The following is a 19053-nucleotide window of genomic DNA, read 5'->3' on the forward strand; positions in this document are numbered from 1 at the left end:
CAGGGGAAGTATCTTATTGTGTTGGTGTGTATTGTGTGCCATATCTGGACACACTGATCTGGAGACAGTGCCAAAAGCAGCCTCTAGAATCCACCTCTCTAAAGCTAGTTTACACAGTCCAGAACAGTGCACCTCGTGCCAGAGAGGGAGGGCAGGAAGGAAAGGGGGGGGGAGAGAGAGAGAGAAGACAAAGAGTGAGTGATACTTCAGCAGAAGAAAGAAGTAAAATGCAGAAATAGTGATAGAGAGAGAAGAGGAGATAGAGCTAGAGACTGAGAGGCGGAGTGTGAAAGGATATACATTAAACTGAGACCAATGGATCAACAACATTGATGGTGAAGAAGAATATTTTACTTTAATAGTAACGATTTTACAGAGGAGAATTACTGAAAAACACAAACTTTATGATAGAGTCGACATTTTAGACTAGAGATGGCTAGATTGGAATGCAAAACTAAGGAATACCTTCATGATGCTTCTGGGGTGGAAAGGTGCTGTGAGCGTTGTCATAAAGGTGAGTGACTAATGGTGTGTTTCTGTTGTTCAGATGGCTGTTGGAGCAAGATGTCTGAAAGACCAGTGTTATACATGTGCCACATATACACATTATATTATGTGTATTAACTGTAAATTGCTTTGTCTGCAACATGACCATATTATCAAATGATGAACTGCAGTATAAAGGGAAAAATCAGACCCTTTATCTCCACAACACTACATGAACATAAGTGGAGGCTGCTGAGGGGAGGACGGCTCATAATAATGGCTGGAACGGTGCGAATGGAATGGAAACCATGTATTTAATACCATTCCACTCATTCTGCTCGAGCCATTACCACGAGCCCGTCCTCCCCAATTAAGATGCCACCAACCTCCTGTGATGAACACATTACTATGGACAGTATAATACTGTGGCCTATATATGGGTGTATGGATGATCACATTTCTCTGTCATTCTCTCATTCCTAACCCTACTCCAGGACAGTATGTTCGCACCGACTGTGGCAAGTCTACAAAAACAGAGTGTGAAACCTGTCAACATGAATACTACACTGCTGAATTAAACTCCTTGAAAAAATGTCTACCCTGTAGGGTCTGCCATTCCAGTAAGTTCCCCCCTCCTGTCCCTTCCTCCTACTTATTCTGACACTCATTGTTCTCCTGTCTGAGTAAAATCATCTTCTTATGAAAAATCCCAAAACTGTCACTTCTTTTTGATCTGACTCATTCTCTCTCTCTCTCTCTCTGTCTCTCTCTCAACTCAATTTCAATTTAAGGGCTTTATTGGCATGGGAAACGTATGTTAACATTGCCAAAGCAAGTGAAGTAGATAGTAAACAAAAGTGAAATAAACAATAAATATTAACAGTAAACATTACACTCAGAAGTTCCAAAAGAATAAAGACATTTAAAATGTCATATTATGTCTATATACAGTGTTGTAACAATGTGTAAATAGTTAAAGTACAAATGGGAAAATAAATCAACATAAATATGGGTTGTATTTACGATGGTGTTTGTTCTTCACTGGTTGCCCTTTTCTTGTGGCAACATGTCACAAATATTGCTGCTGTGATGGCACACTGTGGTATTTCACCAAGTAGATATGGGAGTTTATCAAAATTGGGTTTGTTTTCAAATTCTTTGTGGATCTGTGTAATCTGAGGGAAATACAGTGGGGGGGGAAAGTATTTAGTCAGCCACCAATTGTGCAAGTTCTCCCACTTAAAAAGATGAGAGAGGCCTGTAATTTTCATCTTAGGTACACGTCAACTATGACAGACAAATTGAGAAAAAGAAATCCTGAAAATCACATTGTAGGATTTTTAATGAATTTATTTGCAAATTATGGTGGAAAATAAGTATTTGGTCACCTACAAACAAGCAAGATTTCTGGCTCTCACAGACCTGTAACTTCTTCTTTAAGAGGCTCCTCTGTCCTCCACTCGTTACCTGTATTAATGGCACCTGTTTGAACTTGTTATCAGTATAAAAGACACCTGTCCACAACCTCAAACAGTCAAACTCCACTATGGCCAAGACCAAAGAGCTGTCAAAGGACACCAGAAACAAAATTGTATACCTGCACCAGGCTGGGAAGACTGAATCTGCAATAGGTAAGCAGCTTGGTTTGAAGAAATCAACTGTGGGAGCAATTATTAGGAAATGGAAGACATACAAGACCACTGATAATCTCCCTCGATCTGGGGCTCCACGCAAGATCTCACCCCGTGGGGTCAAAATGATCACAAGAACGGTGAGCAAAAATCCCAGAACCACACGGGGGGACCTAGTGAATTACCTGCAGAGAGCTGGGACCAAAGTAACAAAGCCTACCATCAGTAACACACTACGCCGCCAGGGACTCAAATCCTGCAGTGCCAGACGTGTCCCCCTGCTTAAGCCAGTACATGTCCAGGCCCATCTGAAGTTTGCTAGAGTGCATTTGGATGATCCAGAAGAGGATTGGGAGAATGTCATATGGTCAGATGAAACCAAAATATAACTTTTTGGTAAAAACTCAACTCGTCGTGTTTGGAGGACAAAGTATGCTGAGTTGCATCCAAAGAACACCATACCTACTGTGAAGCATGGGGGTGGAAACATCATGCTTTGGGGCTGTTTTTCTGCAAAGGGACCAGGACGACTGATCCGTGTAAAGGAAAGAATGAATGGGGCCATGTATCGTGAGATTTTGAGTGAAAACCTCCTTCCATCAGCAAGGGCATTGAAGATGAAACGTGGCTGGGTCTTTCAGCATGACAATGATCCCAAACACACCGCCCGGGCAACGAAGGAGTGGCTTCGTAAGAAGCATTTCAAGGTCCTGGAGTGGCCTAGCCAGTCTCCAGATCTCAACCCCATAGAAAATCTTTGGAGGGAGTTGAAAGTCCGTGTTGCCCAGCGACAGCCCCAAAACATCACTGCTCTAGAGGAGATCTGCATGGAGGAATGGGCCAAAATACCAGCAACAGTGTGTGAAAACCTTGTGAAGACTTACAGAAAACGTTTGACCTGTGTCATTGCCAACAAAGGGTATATAACAAAGTATTGAGAAACGTTTGTTATTGACCAAATACTTATTTTCCACCATAATTTGCAAATAAATTCATTAAAATCCTACAATGTGATTTTCTGGATTTTTTTTCTCATTTTGTCTGTCATAGTTGACGTGTACCTATGATGAAAATTACAGGCCTCTCTCATCTTTTTAAGTGGGAGAACTTGCACAATTGGTGGCTGACTAAATACTTTTTTTCCCCACTGTATGTGTTTCTAATATGGTCATACATTTGGCAGGAAGTTAGGAAGTGCAGCTCAGTTTCCACCTCATTTCGTGGGCAGTGTGCACATAGCCTGTCTTCTCTTGAGAGCCAGGTCTTCCTACGGCGGCCTTTCTCAATAGCAAGGCTATGCTCACTGAGTCTGTACATAGTCAAAGCTTTCTCTCTCTCTCTCTCCGCCCTCCTCGCTCTCTCATGCTCCTTCTCTCTCTCTCTCTCTCTCTCTCTCTCTCTCTCTCTCTCTCTCTCTCCCCCCCGCCCCTGCTCTCTCTCTCTCGCTCCCCCCTGCCCCCTCCTCTCTTTCTCGCTCTCTATCCCCTCTCTCTTTTCACCTCACTTCATCATTTTTTGCCTTTCCCGCTCAATACCTCATCTCTCCCTCTACCGTCCTCTCTCCCACTCTTTCTCTCCCTTCTCTTCTCTCCATCTCTCTCTCCCTCTCTCAGGTAATAACCAGAGGGTATGGAGTGAGTGTGAAGCCAGTAGGGACAGGCAATGTGTGTGTGTGACTGGTTTCTACTGTACGGACGATGGATGTGAACACTGCCTACCCGTGACCCTGTGCCCTCTGGGGTCAGGGGTCGTGAATGAAGGTGAGAACTGCCTCCTCACCACAGGTTGGTGGCACCTTAATTGTGGAGGACAGGCTCGTGATAATGGCTGTAGTGGAATAAGTGGAAAGGTATCCAATACATCAAACACATGGTTCGATGCCATCCTATTTGCTTCGTTCCAGACATTATTATGAGCCGTCCTCCCCTCAGCAGCCTCCTCACCTCTACACCCTGTTCTAATATGACACACCATTGCCTCTGATGAGCTGATCATGAGTTGGAGATACTAAGGCTGTCATTGAAAAGACACCTGACAAGAAATCAGAGACTGTAGTCTAATAAGATGCACTCAGGGTCAATGTTTAAACCACTGTGGGCCTTTGGCAGTACAAAACATCTTATTACTCTGTGCTTGTATATTCTGCCGGGTGTGTGTACTTTACTTTGAGCAGCTGACATGTCTGACATCTGTTCCTAAACCCCCCAGCCACCCCCCACAATGACACAGTCTGTGCCCCGTGCCTACCTGGGACCTACAACAACATCTCCGATGCCATCACACGCTGCCAAACACACACCAGGTCAGAACCCTTCACACAAAGTGGCTCTGATTTTTATCAAACGTCAACTCAGTAGGTGCATTTGTTTGACACAAAACGTTTGACATTTTTATAAAGTTGTGGGACAGTGGGGTTAACTGTGGGGTTAAACTCCTTTCTCTGTTTCACAATCACTTTCTTTCCTCTCTCTCTCGCTCTCTCTCTCAGGTGTGGGGACCTAGGGAGGGAGGTGAAAAGTGCTGGGACTGAGACGACCGATGCTGTGTGTGATGTCATATCTCGTAGGTCGAATAGCATCTCTTTTATTGCACAGTAGGTGGAAGTATATAGAAAACTAGATGGTATACATGGCATTTTACCAATATTTCTTCCACCTCCCCTCTTTCTCTCTCAGTAAAAAATTGAATTGATTGAATGATTTATTGACATAAGTAATGTACATCTAATAGTGTAAACAAGATTAAAGCACATTACATTCTCCCTCAGAAATGGTTCAGATAGAGCCTCATATATAGATTGGCTGTTTGTTAGGTTGTCCCTCTCTCTCAGGGTGTCCCTGGATACTGCCTACCAGTCTGTGGGCGGGACTAGTGGTGACCTCACTCCTCATCATAATCTTGATCTGCATATATTGGAGGGCCAAGCGTCAATCTTACATGCCAGGTGCGTATGTCATCACTGCCAACGCCCACACTGAATAAGTGTGTGTTTGTGCACTCCTCATCATGGATTTAAAAAGATTGGATTGATGTAAGCATTAGCTAGAGGGAGTTCCCACCATATTCCTTCATATTACAGGGACTCTCTCTTTGTACTGTAGAAAAATGTGTAGGTATTTACTAAGACATTACAATGAAAAATTGTAATAACATTGAAAAATAGGGTTGTTGGTCAGGACCGATGTAGGCGTGGCAGGGTAGACCACTTGGGCAGGCTCAGGTGAGACCCCTTGAATGGGTACCTGGTAGGCCACCTCTTGGACAGGCGTAGGATGGTCCCTTGGACGAGTGCAGGTTGGCCCTTGGACAGGCGCGGGATGGTCCCTAGGTTGAGCGCTGGGTAGGCCGCCCCTTGACGGGCCCAGGTTGGCCCCTCGGACGGGCGCGGGGTCATGTTGAAAACCTGTGACATGGATTAGCCAAGTCCCAGGGCGTCAGGAAAGGTGGACACTCTTTACAGCACAGCAGGGTGTGGCTCCAAGGGGGAGCGGAAGGAGATGCCATGGCAACAGCGTCGCTGAGGCTCCATTTGGGAAGCGTTTGACAACTCCAAGGCAACTGCTAGCTGATGCTTTGTGTCCAGTGCAGTTGGGAGTTAGGCGAGAGTCTTGGCTGGTCCACAGTGGTGACATTACAGGTTCAGTAGATATATGGGTAGCCCGGGGGAAGGGGTGGTGTTGTGCTGCCGGAGCACTGGAGCATCGCTTCGCCATTTCCCACAATGGTGCTTGTTTATGTTGGTAGCCCAAAGACGTGATGAATGGAGACAAAGTCATGCTGTTAGAGCCCTGTCCTGTTAATGGGTGACCAACCACACAGTCATTCAGGTGAGAAGGAAACTGGAAATCTGCTACGGTACACCTGGTAAACATCATCCAGCTTGAAGGACCATGAAAAATAGGCTAAGGAACCTAGATAGGTAATTTGTTGGATAGATGTCACCAGGAGTACTCGCCGATGACAGAGACAGTGCCAAAGTTCACATATTTATTGAGGACTTGTGGTTAGACATGGTAAAGTTGGATTTGTGTGGTTCTGCAACAAAGGAGAGACATCATGAGCAAGTTGCATAACATAAAAGGTGATAAGGATAAACCTATTAAACCAATACATCTGAAATAATGAAAATAAGGACAGGAAACAAACCTACTCTTAACTTGGACGCAAACAACTGGAAAGAAACTGAGAAATGGCTTGACAGGCTTTAAATACAAACGAAGTGTGAATGCGCCTATCAGGGCAGTCCTGATAATTACTGACAGGTGTGTGATTGCATGAGTGAGTCAACAGATGAAATCAACTTGCTTGAGCAAGTCCATCTCAGCTGTACGCTACTCCACTCTGAGGGCTTTTGTACATACATAGTTATAACCTATTAACAACTTGTTTGTTTCTTTGGGATTCTTTTTTTTTAAGCACCACCCTAGGCCCCATTTGATAGTTAGGCCTACCAATTGTTAAGTAAATGCTATTTTTGTCTCTCTGTGTGATTCCCCAGCCAGCAGACTTCAGATCAGGTACAGTATATATTATTTGGTGACAGACGCAGAGGCAGTGAGAATTCTTAGTGTTTCTATTCTCTCCTACACAGTGACAATATGCATCACATTGTACAAATATTAGGTGTCAAGGTGCTAGACGTAATTTGGATTGAATGAAAGGAAACAAGGTCATTTCTTTTCACCGTCAGACGTAAGAACTCGCCACTTCCTCTAGAGATGAATCAGATCAAAGACAATATGAGTTAAAGTGAAACTTGACTGCATTGCTCATGTTTATGCTCGATCAGGAGATGAGTGCACAGCACATCAACCAATGTGAGTCCGAGTGCAGCTAAATGTCACAGGAGCATAAGAGGAGACCCTATAGACACAACTGCGATTGGCTTCTGGTTATAACATTTATGTTTCAGCCTAATATCTCAAACAAACAGATGTTTGTTGAGAGAATGACTGAGCATAAAATGGGGAGTTGAGAGAACATCGTAGGCACATATCCTCTTTTTGAAAAATGTCGTTTCAATTATATATATACAGTATTTAATTCAAATCAAGCTAAATACAGGTTCCAAATAATAAATAACCGCAGTTAGACTACCCTGTGAAGGTAGAAATAAAAAAAACTACCTCCAGATTCCATGTACAGTGAGGGAAAAAAGTATTTGATCCCCTGCTGATTTTGTACGTTTGCCCACTGACAAAGAAATGATCAGTCTATAATTTTAATGGTAGGTTTATTTGAACAGTGAGAGACAGAATAACAACAACAAAATCCAGAAAAACGCATGTAAAAAATGTTATAAATTGATTTGCATTTTAATGAGGGAAATAAGTATTTGACCCCTCTGCAAAACATGACTTAGTACTTGGTGGCAAAACCCTTGTTGGCAATCACAGAGGTCAGACGTTTCTTGTAGTTGGCCACCAGGTTTGCACACATCTCAGGAGGGATTTGGTCCCACTCCTCTTTGCAGATCTTCTCCAAGTCATTAAGGTTTCGAGGCTGACGTTTGGCAACTCAAACCTTCAGCTCCCTCCACAGATTTTCTATGGGATTAAGGTCTGGAGACTGGCTAGGCCACTCCAGGACCTTAATGTGCTTCTTCTTGAGCCACTCCTTTGTTGCCTTGGCCGTGTGTTTTGGGTCATTGTCATGCTGGAATACCCATCCACGACCCATTTTCAATGCCCTGACTGACGGAAGGAGGTTCTCACCCAAGATTTGACGGTACATGGCCCCGTCCATCGTCCCTTTGTTGCGGTGAAGTTGTCCTGTCCCCTTAGCAGAAAAACACCCCCAAAGCATAATGTTTCCACCTCCATGTTTGACGGTGGGGATGGTGTTCTTGGGGTCATAGGCAGCATTCCTCCTCCTCCAAACACGGCGAGTTGAGTTGATGCCAAAGAGCTCCATTTTGGTCTCATCTGACCACAACACTTTCACCCAGTTCTCCTCTGAATCATTCAGATGTTCATTGGCAAACTTCAGACGGGCATGTATATGTGCTTTCTTGAGCAGGGGGACCTTGCAGGCGCTGCAGGATTTCAGTCCTTCACGGCGTAGTGTGTTACCAATTGTTTTCTTGGTGACTATGGTCCCAGCTGCCTTGAGATCATTGACAAGATCCTCCCGTGTAGTTCTGGGCTGATTCCTCACCATTCTCATGATCATTGCAACTCCACGAGGTGAGATCTTGCATGGAGCCCCAGGCCGAGGGAGAATGACAGTTATTTTGTGTTTCTTCCATTTGCGAATAATCGCACCAACTGTTGTCACCTTCTCACCAAGCTGCTTGGCGATGGTCTTGTAGCCCATTCCAGCCTTGTGTAGGTCTACAATCTTGTCCCTGACATCCTTGGAGAGCTCTTTGGTCTTGGCCATGGTGGAGAGTTTGGAATCTGATTGATTGATTGCTTCTGTGGAGAGGTGTCTTTTATAAAGGTAACAAACTGAGATTAGGAGCAAACTGGTAGGCCACCTCTTGGACAGGCGTAGGATGGTCCCTTGGACGAGTGCAGGTTGGCCCTTGGACAGGCGCGGGATGGTCCCTAGGTTGAGCGCTGGGTAGGCCGCCCCTTGAGTGTGCTCCTAATCTCAGCTCGTTACCTGTATAAAAGACACCTGAGAGCCAGAAATCTTTCTGATTGAGAGGGGGTCAAATACTTATTTCCCTCATTAAAATGCAAATCAATTTATAACATTTTTTACATGCGTTTTTCTGGATTTTTTTTAGTTATTCTGTCTCTCACTGTTCAAATAAACCTACCATTAAAATTATAGACTGATCATTTCTTTGTCAGTGGGCAAACGTACAAAATCAGCAGGGGATCAAATACTTTTTTCCCTCACGGTAGATCTACTCATCATCAGTTATGAAACTATAGTAGGCATGAAGCAAGCTCCTATTATAGCTTCTTGAGTGTGAGAGACAAAACCACATCCTGTTTTATGTTGAGCTTGACACGGTTATTGGAAAACCACATGACACATGTATCACAGCCAGTTAACTCATAGCAAGAAAGCTTTGGGTAAAGTACAGTGGCGTCACTGGCTGAAACATTTCGTGACTGTCCTTTATATCAATGCTTCATCAGTAGCGGTTGGACTTACCCACAATAACAGTAAGTCAGATAAGATGCAACAAATACATGAATGTTGATAGTGCTACTCAGTGATCTCATGTCTGTCTGTCTGCCTGTCTGTCTGTAGCCAACTCCAGTGGTCCTGGTATTCCTGTAGAGCCTGCAACTCCTTCCTTCGATCCAGCTGAGCTCAAGTTCCCCACAGAGTGCAACAGCCATTGGAGCCTGGACCAGAAAGGTACTGAGCCACTCTTCATCAACACAGGTGAAAGTCCCTCAGTGGTAGTTGGAATAGTTCACCACAATTACAAATGTACCTCCTCTAATGCATACACCACCGGTCAAAAGTTTTAGAACACCTACTCATTCAAGGGTTTTACTTTATTTGTACTATTTTCTACATTGTAGAATAACAGTGAAGACATCAAAACTATGAAATAACACATATGGAATCATGTAGTAACCAAAAAAGTGTTAAACATATCAAAACATATTTTATATTTGAGATTCTTCAAATAGCCACCCTTTGCCTTGATGACAGCTTTGCACACTCTTGGCATTCTCTCAACCAGCTTCACCTGGAATGCTTTTCCAACAGTCTTGAAGGAGTTCCCACATATGCTTAGCACTTGTTGGCTGCTTTTCCTTCACTCTGCGGTCCGACTCATCCCAAACCATCTCAATTTGGTTGAGGTCGGGGGATTGTGGAGGCCAGGTCATCTGATGGAGCACTCCATCAGTCTCCTTCTTGGTACAATAGCCCTTACACAGCCTGGAGGTGTGTTGGGTCATTGTCCTGTTGAAAAACAAATGATAGTCCCACTAAGCCCAAACCAGATGGGATGGCGTATCGCTGCAGAATGCTGTGGTAGCCATGCTGGTTAAGTGTGCCTTGAATTCTAAATCAATCACAGACAGTGTCACCAGCAAAGCACCCCCAAACCATAACACCTCCTCCTCCATGCTTTATGGTGGGAAATACACATGCGAAGATCATCCGTTCACCCACACCGCGTCTCACAAAGACACGGCGGTTGGAACAAAAATTCTCCAATTTGGACTCCAGACCAAAGGACAAATTTCCACCATTGCTCGTGTTTCTTGGCCCAAGCAAGTCTCTTATTATTATTGGTGTCCTTTAGTAGTGGTTTCTTTGCAGCAATTCGACCATGAAGGCCTGATTCAAAGTATCCTCTGAACAGTTGATGTTGAGATGTGTCTGTTACTTGAACTCTGTGAAGCATTTATTTGGGCTGCAATTTCTGAGGCTGGTAACTCTAATGAACTTATCCTCTGCAGCAGAGGTAACTCTGGGTCTTCCATTCCTGTGGCGGTCCTCATGAGAGCCAGTTTCATCAGAGCGCTTGATGGTTTTTGCGACTGCACTTGAAGAAACGTTCAAAGTTCTTGAAATGTTCCGTATTGACTGACCTTCATGTCTTAAAGTAATGATGGACTGTCATTTCTCTTTGCTTATTTGAGCTGTTCTTGCCATAATATGGACTTGGTCTTTTACCAAATAGGGCTATCTTCTGTATACCCCCCCTACCTTGTCACAATACAACTGATTGGTTCAAACGCATTAAGAAGGAAAGAAATTCCACAAATTAACTTTTAAGAAGGCACAGCTGTTAATTTAAATGCATTCCAGGTGACTACCTCATGAAGCTGGTTGAGAGAATGCCAAGAGTGTGCAAAGCTGTCATCAAGACAAAGGGTGGCTATTTGAAGAATCTCTTTTATGAAATATATTTTGATTTGTTGAACACTTTTTTGGTTACTACATGACTCCATATGTGTTATTTCATAGTTTTGATATCTTCACTATTATTCTACAATGTAGAAAATAGTAAAAATAAAGAAAAACCCTTGAATGAGTAGGTGTTCTAAAACCTTTGACCGGTAGTGTATACCGCATAGAAAGGAGGTATTCAGTGGACCCAGAGAGTAAGTTGGGTTTGTTTACTGAGCTACAGGTTAGCATTAGCATCGTAGAGTACAGAACAATATGAGTGATCGGACCCTGGTTAGCATGGTTTCAGGGCTCGATTCAATCCGTATCGCCAAAGTTCAGCACTATAGCGTGATTGAAACTTAAAGGCCATGTTCCCCTTCGTTCACAGTGACTGCATTCACGGTAAACACTGTATATGTCAGCTCAATCGGAAATGACCTTTAAATTTCAAGCACGCTATAGAGCTGAACTTCGGCAATATGGATTGAATCCAGTGCAAGGTATCCACAAGATGAGGTAAGTTTGAAACTTTAAATCATCTCCTGACAAATCTCATCACCAAAAACACATACTTTCCATGTGGAGTAGCTATATGTTATAAACCTGTTCATTCGGCTATATTAAACCATATCCATCATTCACCTCCCGAGTGGCGCAGTGGTCTAAGGCACTGCATCGCAGTGCTAGCTGTGCCACTAGAGATCCTGGTTCGAAGCCAGGCTCTGTCTTAGCCGGCCGCGACCGGGAGACCAATGGGGCGGCGCACAATTGGCCCAGCGTTGTCCAGGGTAGGGGAGGGAATGTCCGGCAGGGATGTAGCTCAGTTGGTAGAGCATGGCGTTTGCAACGCCAGGGTTGTGGGTTCGATTCCCACGGGTATGTATGAAAATAATGTATGCACTAACTGTAAATTGCTCTGGATAAGAGATTACTAAAATGTAAATGTAGTTCTGCAGCTTCCCAATTATCGATAATGTGATGGCTCTCATTTAGAATGGATCAGATGTAATCTAAACTGAGGCTGCCAATATAATCGACCATCAGGATGAGTTATTTCTCCATTTGCAAGCGCCTAAAATGAAATCATTAAAATACAGATTTATTGATACCTTGAGATGGGGCTTGTGTAGGCTTCATGAAGGATAAATACAGTACTTCTGTTTTCTTATTACGTGACGTTGGAGGGTTATTGTTGTGTGCTCATAATATTTCCATTGTGCATCCCAGCTGTTATTCAGGTCCCAGCTGTTATTCAGGTTAACGGCTGTACGTCAGACTGTGAAGTTGAGTCCAATAGCGCCACCATAACAATGACAGCGTCAGAGCGATTCAGCCAATCGGATCACAGTAATGGAATGAGAGGAAATTACATTAGACCCTCCCGCTACCTATCAGAGCCACAGGAAGATGAGTGGCCAGGGACATAATTCTGATTTTCAACAAAATCTTTTTTTGTATTACTTTTTACAACGAACAAGACCTACATGGAAGTTCTTGGATACAATACCTTTTTTGAAAGTCACTTATCTCTGCAATGTAAATATACTGAACTATAAACATTCTATTAACATTCTTTGATTCTTAGGTCATTGAAAAAACTGTTGGGGAGGGTTTGAATAAAGTGTAACCACTGAGGTCAAATGTCATCATAGCTTCTCTATTTTAAGTTTTTCCAAGGAACTTTCAAAGCCCCGGGCGGCTGCACTTTCCCTAACGAAGACGTGTTGTCGTCTGTAGCATGAATTGAACATCACTGTGGTGGAAAACAGATTGATGAAGTAGATGTATATAGATAGATACAGCGTAGCTAAATAGATAAGATATTCATTTTAACATCATCACAGCATCTGTTCAATGTTGTTTTAACCACAGCATTGGAAATTCTATCAAAACAGTTGAAGATTTAGCAAAGTCCTGAATCTGGCAACACGAGTGGACACTGATTAATTAAGTGTTTGTCGCCCCCTGTAGGATAGGAGTAGCAGCGGCTACCATACTTCAAACTGCTTTACCCTGCCTTCTAGTGATATCATGTAGCATTTACAGCTAAATGCAGGCCAACTGAAATCAGTTGTGGGTAAAAGTTGCAGGCTGCATTCACACAGGCAGCCCAATTCTGATATTTTTTTCAACTAATTGGTCTTTTGACCAATCATATCAGATCTTTCCACATCAGATCTTTTTCGGTGCTGATCTGATTGTTCAAAAGACCAATTAGTTTAAAAAAAGATCAGAATTGGGCTGCCTGTGTAAACGCATCCCTTTAGGCACAGACCAAGGGTAAGCAATCAATTCCTAACCAATCGGAGGTAAAAGGTGGTATATTTGAACACAGAACAGCCACATACATCACAAAAGGGAACATTCAATGGCATTGTGAACTATCGTAGTGGGGAAACACATTGGGAATGTTTACACAGTTCACCCTGCACTGTACCATGACAACATTCAAAATAGACCATTGACAATCTTTCCCACAGTGAAATAGCACACTAATTTTAAAATATCTTCAATTTTGTCCATTAAGTAATGGTTTTAAAACAATGATGATCATATTTAAAAAACTATGGCACTTATATACCAAGTCCTAGACTGTTTTCTAATGAGAATCATGAACGTTGAGTTGATGAACAAGATCCTTCCCAGTGGTTTCAGTCGGCCTTCTTGAAGAGTTGCCTGGCGACTACATCTCCAACTCTCATCTCCTAGAGAGGGTGAAAAAAGGACGGGTTGAGAAGAGGGTGGAGAAAGTGAGAGGAGTTTGTGTGGGTGAGTGAGTGAGTGTGGGAGTGTGTGTGTGAGAGTGAGAGTGTGTGTGTGAGAGTGAGTGCGTGTGTGGGGAAAGATAATCCATGGACTCAGTCATAAAATAAATGCTGTGCTCTTTTCTCTCCGGACTCCGTAATCCTATCTCCCCAACCCCCACCCCTCCTTTTTCACCATCTCATCTCCATCCCCCTACCTCCACCCCCCACACATGTACTTCCCTGCTCTCAATCCCACTCCCCCCCCGCGACCTCCCTCCCCCTCTTCTTGTGTTACTCACCAAATCCACCCTTTACTGCCTGATCCCCAGTGGCATTTATTTCCAAACTTCTCTTTCGGATTTGAACAAAATATCAATGAGGTATTGTTTTCTATTAGAAGCATTTGGGAGCTGTTTAATAAAACAATGCTTATTGTTTGAAATTGTATTCAGCATTTACATGTAATCACAAGCAAAGACAGATTGCCCAACTAAAGTCAATTTCAAGCGCAGGCTAAAACAGATACTGTGATTCTCTTCTCAATCCCTTCACTATGAGAGTCTTGTTGAAGTCTGTATTTAGCTCATTAAAATGGTAACAAACAATAACCTTTCCTTATTCTTCCTGTTCCTGCCCATTCCTTCACTCTGAAGACTCTTAACAGTGTTTTCCTCCGTTTCTTTCTCCTCCTTCTTCGGGCCCCACACATTTCTTTCCCATGTACAGGCAACAAATAAGGAGGATTGAGGGCCATACACCCCCTCTTTTTTAGAAGGATCTCATTTGTTCTCACACAAACACACGCACGGACACGTGCACGCATACAACTTCCATTACCAAATCTGATTTGCATATCCCCCACTTTCGAAATGGTATATCAATTCCAGCATCTCCTTTCCTCCCAAATCTTTCCTGCTCTCCTCCCTTTCTCTGGCCTTGAGTTCAGCTCTATTCCTATTCCCTCACAGTCTTTATCCCTGTCTGTTAATCCATCCCTCCCTCCATTCTCACCAGGTGTAGCTTGTCTCCCTCCAGCCAGTGTGTCCATCCTCTTCCCTCTTTTTCTCCTCTCTGAACACACACCAGCTTATCACCCTCCCAGTCCACTGTGGTCTAAAAACAGAGAAAAACAGGATTAACACACACTGTGGTCTGCAAAAAACATCAAAGCGCACACAACCACACACAATCAGTGCCTTGTACCACTCTCAGTTTGGCCAGGTCTGAAAACAAGCAACAGGGGGTGTTTATGACAGAAAAACAACAGGAGGTACTCTCTCACAGACAGGCCAAAATAGCCACACACACAGCTGGCAAAAAGTATATTTTCACCCAAATAAAGCAAAGTAGTATGACAAGTACACCTATATGAAGCCAATTAGAGAGAATTTGTACACGTCTGAACAAGCCATTAAACAGACAAACATAAAAATACATTTAGCCACTGTCTCTACAAACAGCACATGATGAAGAACACACAGAGATCACCCACCCACCCATACATGTATAACTGTAAACACACACACCTGACAGACTCGTCCATCCACAGGTCCCAGGTCCTCAGTGAAGACCTGACCCAGTTTGAAATCCATATCAAAGTTCTTAAAGGTGGTGAGTGTGCGGATCTTCATACTGCCTGTGGCCGGGTCGTGGACTATCTGTTTACTGGGCTTCAACATACACACTATCTTCCGCAGGGCAAAATTAATATCTAATGGAGAGAGAGAGCGAGAGAGAGCGAGAGAGAATTAATCAACCAAACATAACACCTTGCCATTCTAGTAATGAGGTAGTGTATCTGGGGCAACATCTCTGACCTACAGCTGTGTCTGTCCTTTTACATCTCCTGTTAATGTCTCCAGATATCACACAGAGACACACACGCAGACACACACACACACCCCTGTCTGTGTCCAGGGTCATTTACAGGCTAAGGCGCCATGATGATCTATCACACTTGGTTCTGGGAATGGGGGTGGCAAGCCTTTGGATGAGTCACTACCCCTAAAATGAATCTCAAAGCAGTAGGCAGAGGAAAACAAATATTTTAAAGTTCAGTAAAATAGAATGAATGAATCGTGTTAAATTAAAATGAAAGGAGGCAAGTTGCCGAGGTACAGTAAGCTCTTAACACGTGTCATATTACATGTATTAAAAAAAACTACACGTATTGGACACTTTTTAACAATGACGCATTTGTAGCTAGTATATGTGGTAACAGACAAAGACATTACGATTCCTATAATCTTACCCAGAGCTGCGAGGTAGTTCTCGAAGTTATCTTGAGACACCATGTGAAAGGTTCCTGTGTAATTTGGTTTAGACATCTTTAAGCCTTTAGTTTTGCAGAGGAACCCAACAAAGAAAACTGTAACCTACAGTATTGCCTCTTCTCTACAGATATTATCTTTCTTTGTTATTTTCACTGCTCTCACCACTACCGCATTGTTTGATATTAATAAGACGTATGCAACATGTGAGCTAACCCCCTGTCTGCTAGTGTCATTCAGAAGACGCAAAACTAACACGCGATAATGGAACGATTGAGCTGCTGGAATGTTTTTAACAGAACCACGGCAGTATCCACAATGACTGTCCTCCTCTGCTCTCTTTACTCCTTCAATTCCCGGCTATCGATTCCCTGATGCAAACGTTGCACAACCCTTTTAAGTTCCCTATTCGCCCCCTGTCCTCTCCCACGGAAAGCGTAAATTATGTTAACTCCTCCCTACGGAGTGGGAACTGGATAGGTCTGTGGCCTTTCCGCGTTAATTAAACTGCATTTCTCTCTCTCTCTCTCTCTCTCTCTCTCTCTCTCTCTCTCTCTCTCTCTCTCTCTCTCTCTCTCTCTCTCTCTCTCTCTCTCTTCAACTCAAATGTGCTTTATTGGCATTGGAAACATATGTTTACATTGCCAAAACATGTGAAAAAAATAAACAAAAGTGAAATAAGCAATCAGAAATTAACAGTAAACCTTACACACACAAACGTTTTCAAAGTTTCTCTCTCTAGCTCCTTCACTATCGCTGGAGGTTGGAGAACAAATTTGTTCTGTACCACATGCGGAGAAGAGGGAGAGGGAGGCGGGGGCAAAGTTCATAAATCTCACTCAATGTTTTCCTCTCGCTTAGGGCAGTCACTGGGGGTCGTCGGCGACTCTGGGGAGCCCAGTGATGTTGCCAATGTTATTCTATAAACATAATAGCTCATTATAGAGATATATCTTATCTAAAACTTTAATTGGAATGACAGAGTGACAGTGTGTCCCCGCTGTGCTAGATCCCGTGGTCATGGCATTTTATTATATTCATTGTAGAATATTCAGTAGGCGTTGCACCAATGGATACAATAAAATCGTGATGAAGAAAGAAATGAATGCATATTACTCTGAGCCTTTATTCTCAGCAAAAATGTCAATCCATTACCATTTGCATGGGTGCAGGGGACCCAGAGCCCAAATCTAGTAGTACTTTGCTTTATAATCTTAATTCTATCACAGGCATCAACTTTATCGCTTGATATAAAAAAACACTCTTTAAATCTTTAAAAATAAAAAGTTCATATCAAATTCTATATTAAATGATCAGGACACAGCTCTCTCATCCTCTCTTCCTTTATCTTTTTCTCACTGAGCCACTCTTCTTCTCCTCTGATTTCTGCTTCTTCACGTCTTTCCTTCCTTTGGCTTGGTTTTCATACAATTCCTGTTCCTTGTTTCTAAAAGAGAGACAATACAAGCGAGAGGACATAATGTTAGAAACCCGCAGGTTCAAATAGCTGAGAGATAATAATGTAGGCTTCTTTGTGTGTAAGGGAAGGAGCACTCTTTGGATCTTCAGTTAGTAGCAGCCCACCAAACAGTACCCTGACAGGTTAACAACACAAGGATAGTGCACAAACTTAATATTAAAACAGGTATTGCCTAGCTTAGGAAATAAACACTCAGAAGTAGCGACAGTGACACGTTTCCCTTCATACTGTACATAGCCAGCTCAGAGCTCTCCAGTGAACTATGGATTGTGAGCTTACCCACACCACACTGGATTGTGAGCTTACCCACAAGTTTGAGTAGCCGTAGCCTTGGCCAGGCGGGCACCAGAGGCCCGCGGGGACCACAGTATACTGTGCAGGAATTAGATAAATGGATGAACCAATCAACAGCTTTCCTAACTTCATCAACAGCTTTCCTAACCAATCAACAGCTTTCCTAACACAACTCAGGGCGCTGAGCCACCTGTGTCAGGCCAGTGCCAGATTCACACTGTGGTGTATTATACTGTACTAGAGACAGGGGTTACACTGTGGTGTATTATACTGTACTAGAGACAGGGGTTACACTGTGGTGTATTATACTGTACTAGAGACAGGGGTTACACTGTGGTGTATTATCCTGTACTAGAGACAGGGGTTACACTGTGGTGTATTATACTGTACTAGAGACAGGGGTTACACTGTGGTGTATTATACTGTACTAGAGACAGGGGTTACACTGTGGTGTATTATACTGTACTAGAGACAGGGGTTACACTGTGGTGTATTATCCTGTACTAGAGACAGGGGTTACACTGTGGTGTATTATACTGTACTAGAGACAGGGGTTACACTGTGGTGTATTATACTGTACTAGAGACAGGGGTTACACTGTGGTGTATTATACTGTACTAGAGACAGGGGTTACACTGTGGTGTATTATCCTGTACTAGAGACAGGGGTTACACTGTGGCGCAGTGGTCTAAGGTACTGCATCGCAGTGCTAACTGTGCCACTAGATCCTGGTTCGAATCCAGGCTCTGTCGCAGCCGGCCGCGACCGGGAGACTCATGGGCGGCGCACAATTGGCCCAGCGTCGTCCAGGGTAGGGGAGGGAATGGCCGGCAGGGATGTAGCTCAGTTGATAGAGCATGGCGTTTGCAATGCCAGGGTTGTGGGTTCGATTCCCACGGGGGGCCAGTATAAAAAAAAAAAAATTATTCACTAACTGTAAGTCGCTCTGGATAAGAGCGTCTGCTAAATGACTAAAAATGTAAAAAAATGTAAAAAATTTATTATACTGTACTAGAGACAGGGTTTCCACTGGGGTGTATTATCCTGTACTAGAGACAGGGGTTACACTGGGGTGTATTATCCTGTACTAGAAACAGGGGTTACACTGGGGTGTATTATCCTGTACTAGAAACAGGGGTTACACTGTGGTGTATTATCCTGTACTAGAGACAGGGGTTACACTGTGGTGTATTATACTGTACTAGAGACAGGGGTTACACTGTGGTGTATTATACTGTACTAGAGACAGAGGTTACACTGTGGTGTATTATACTGTACTAGAGATAGGGGTTACACTGTGGTGTATTATACTGTACTAGAGATAGGGG

The 19053-nt window shown here is 43.3% G+C and overlaps 3 protein-coding genes across 8 annotated transcripts in view; 1 reads left to right on the forward strand and 2 right to left on the reverse strand.

Moving 5' to 3' along the window:
* The first annotated feature begins 211 nt into the window (after positions 1-211).
* On the forward strand, positions 212-12572 carry LOC311127037 (tumor necrosis factor receptor superfamily member 5-like). Of its 2 annotated transcripts, none has more exons than XM_084158785.1 (8): positions 212-514; positions 981-1106; positions 3731-3877; positions 4326-4419; positions 4606-4679; positions 4948-5061; positions 9327-9437; positions 12162-12572. In XM_084158785.1, exons 1-8 carry the CDS (start codon positions 433-435, stop codon positions 12359-12361), a joined length of 948 nt encoding a protein of 315 aa, XP_084014911.1. In that variant the 5' UTR covers positions 212-432; the 3' UTR covers positions 12362-12572. The 2 variants fall into 2 exon arrangements, with proteins under 2 accessions (XP_084014911.1, XP_084014910.1); XM_084158784.1 differs by having other exon boundaries at positions 216-514; positions 9327-9464; positions 12180-12407.
* A 667-nt stretch (positions 12573-13239) lies between these two features.
* Positions 13240-16444, reverse strand: rbp5 (retinol binding protein 1a, cellular). Its single transcript, XM_084158793.1, has 4 exons — positions 15933-16444; positions 15208-15392; positions 14693-14794; positions 13240-13639 (listed from the first exon to the last, which is right to left on the reverse strand). Exons 1-4 carry the CDS (start codon positions 16006-16008, stop codon positions 13586-13588), a joined length of 417 nt encoding a protein of 138 aa, XP_084014919.1. The 5' UTR covers positions 16009-16444; the 3' UTR covers positions 13240-13585.
* Positions 16445-17053: 609 nt separating this feature from the next.
* Positions 17054-19053, reverse strand: part of ptpn6 (protein tyrosine phosphatase non-receptor type 6) — a 54173-nt gene continuing 52173 nt past the window's right edge. For all 5 annotated transcript variants that reach the window (XM_084158770.1, XM_084158772.1, XM_084158773.1 and 2 more), the window contains one exon: positions 17054-17398. In XM_084158770.1, the coding sequence (XP_084014896.1) occupies positions 17296-17398 (103 nt within the window). In that variant the 3' untranslated portion in view covers positions 17054-17295. The remainder of the gene's footprint in view (positions 17399-19053) is intronic.

The sequence above is a fragment of the Coregonus lavaretus genome (genome assembly GCF_964263955.1).
Source record: "Coregonus lavaretus genome assembly, chromosome: 3".
In the NCBI taxonomy this organism is placed as follows: domain Eukaryota; kingdom Metazoa; phylum Chordata; class Actinopteri; order Salmoniformes; family Salmonidae; genus Coregonus; species Coregonus lavaretus.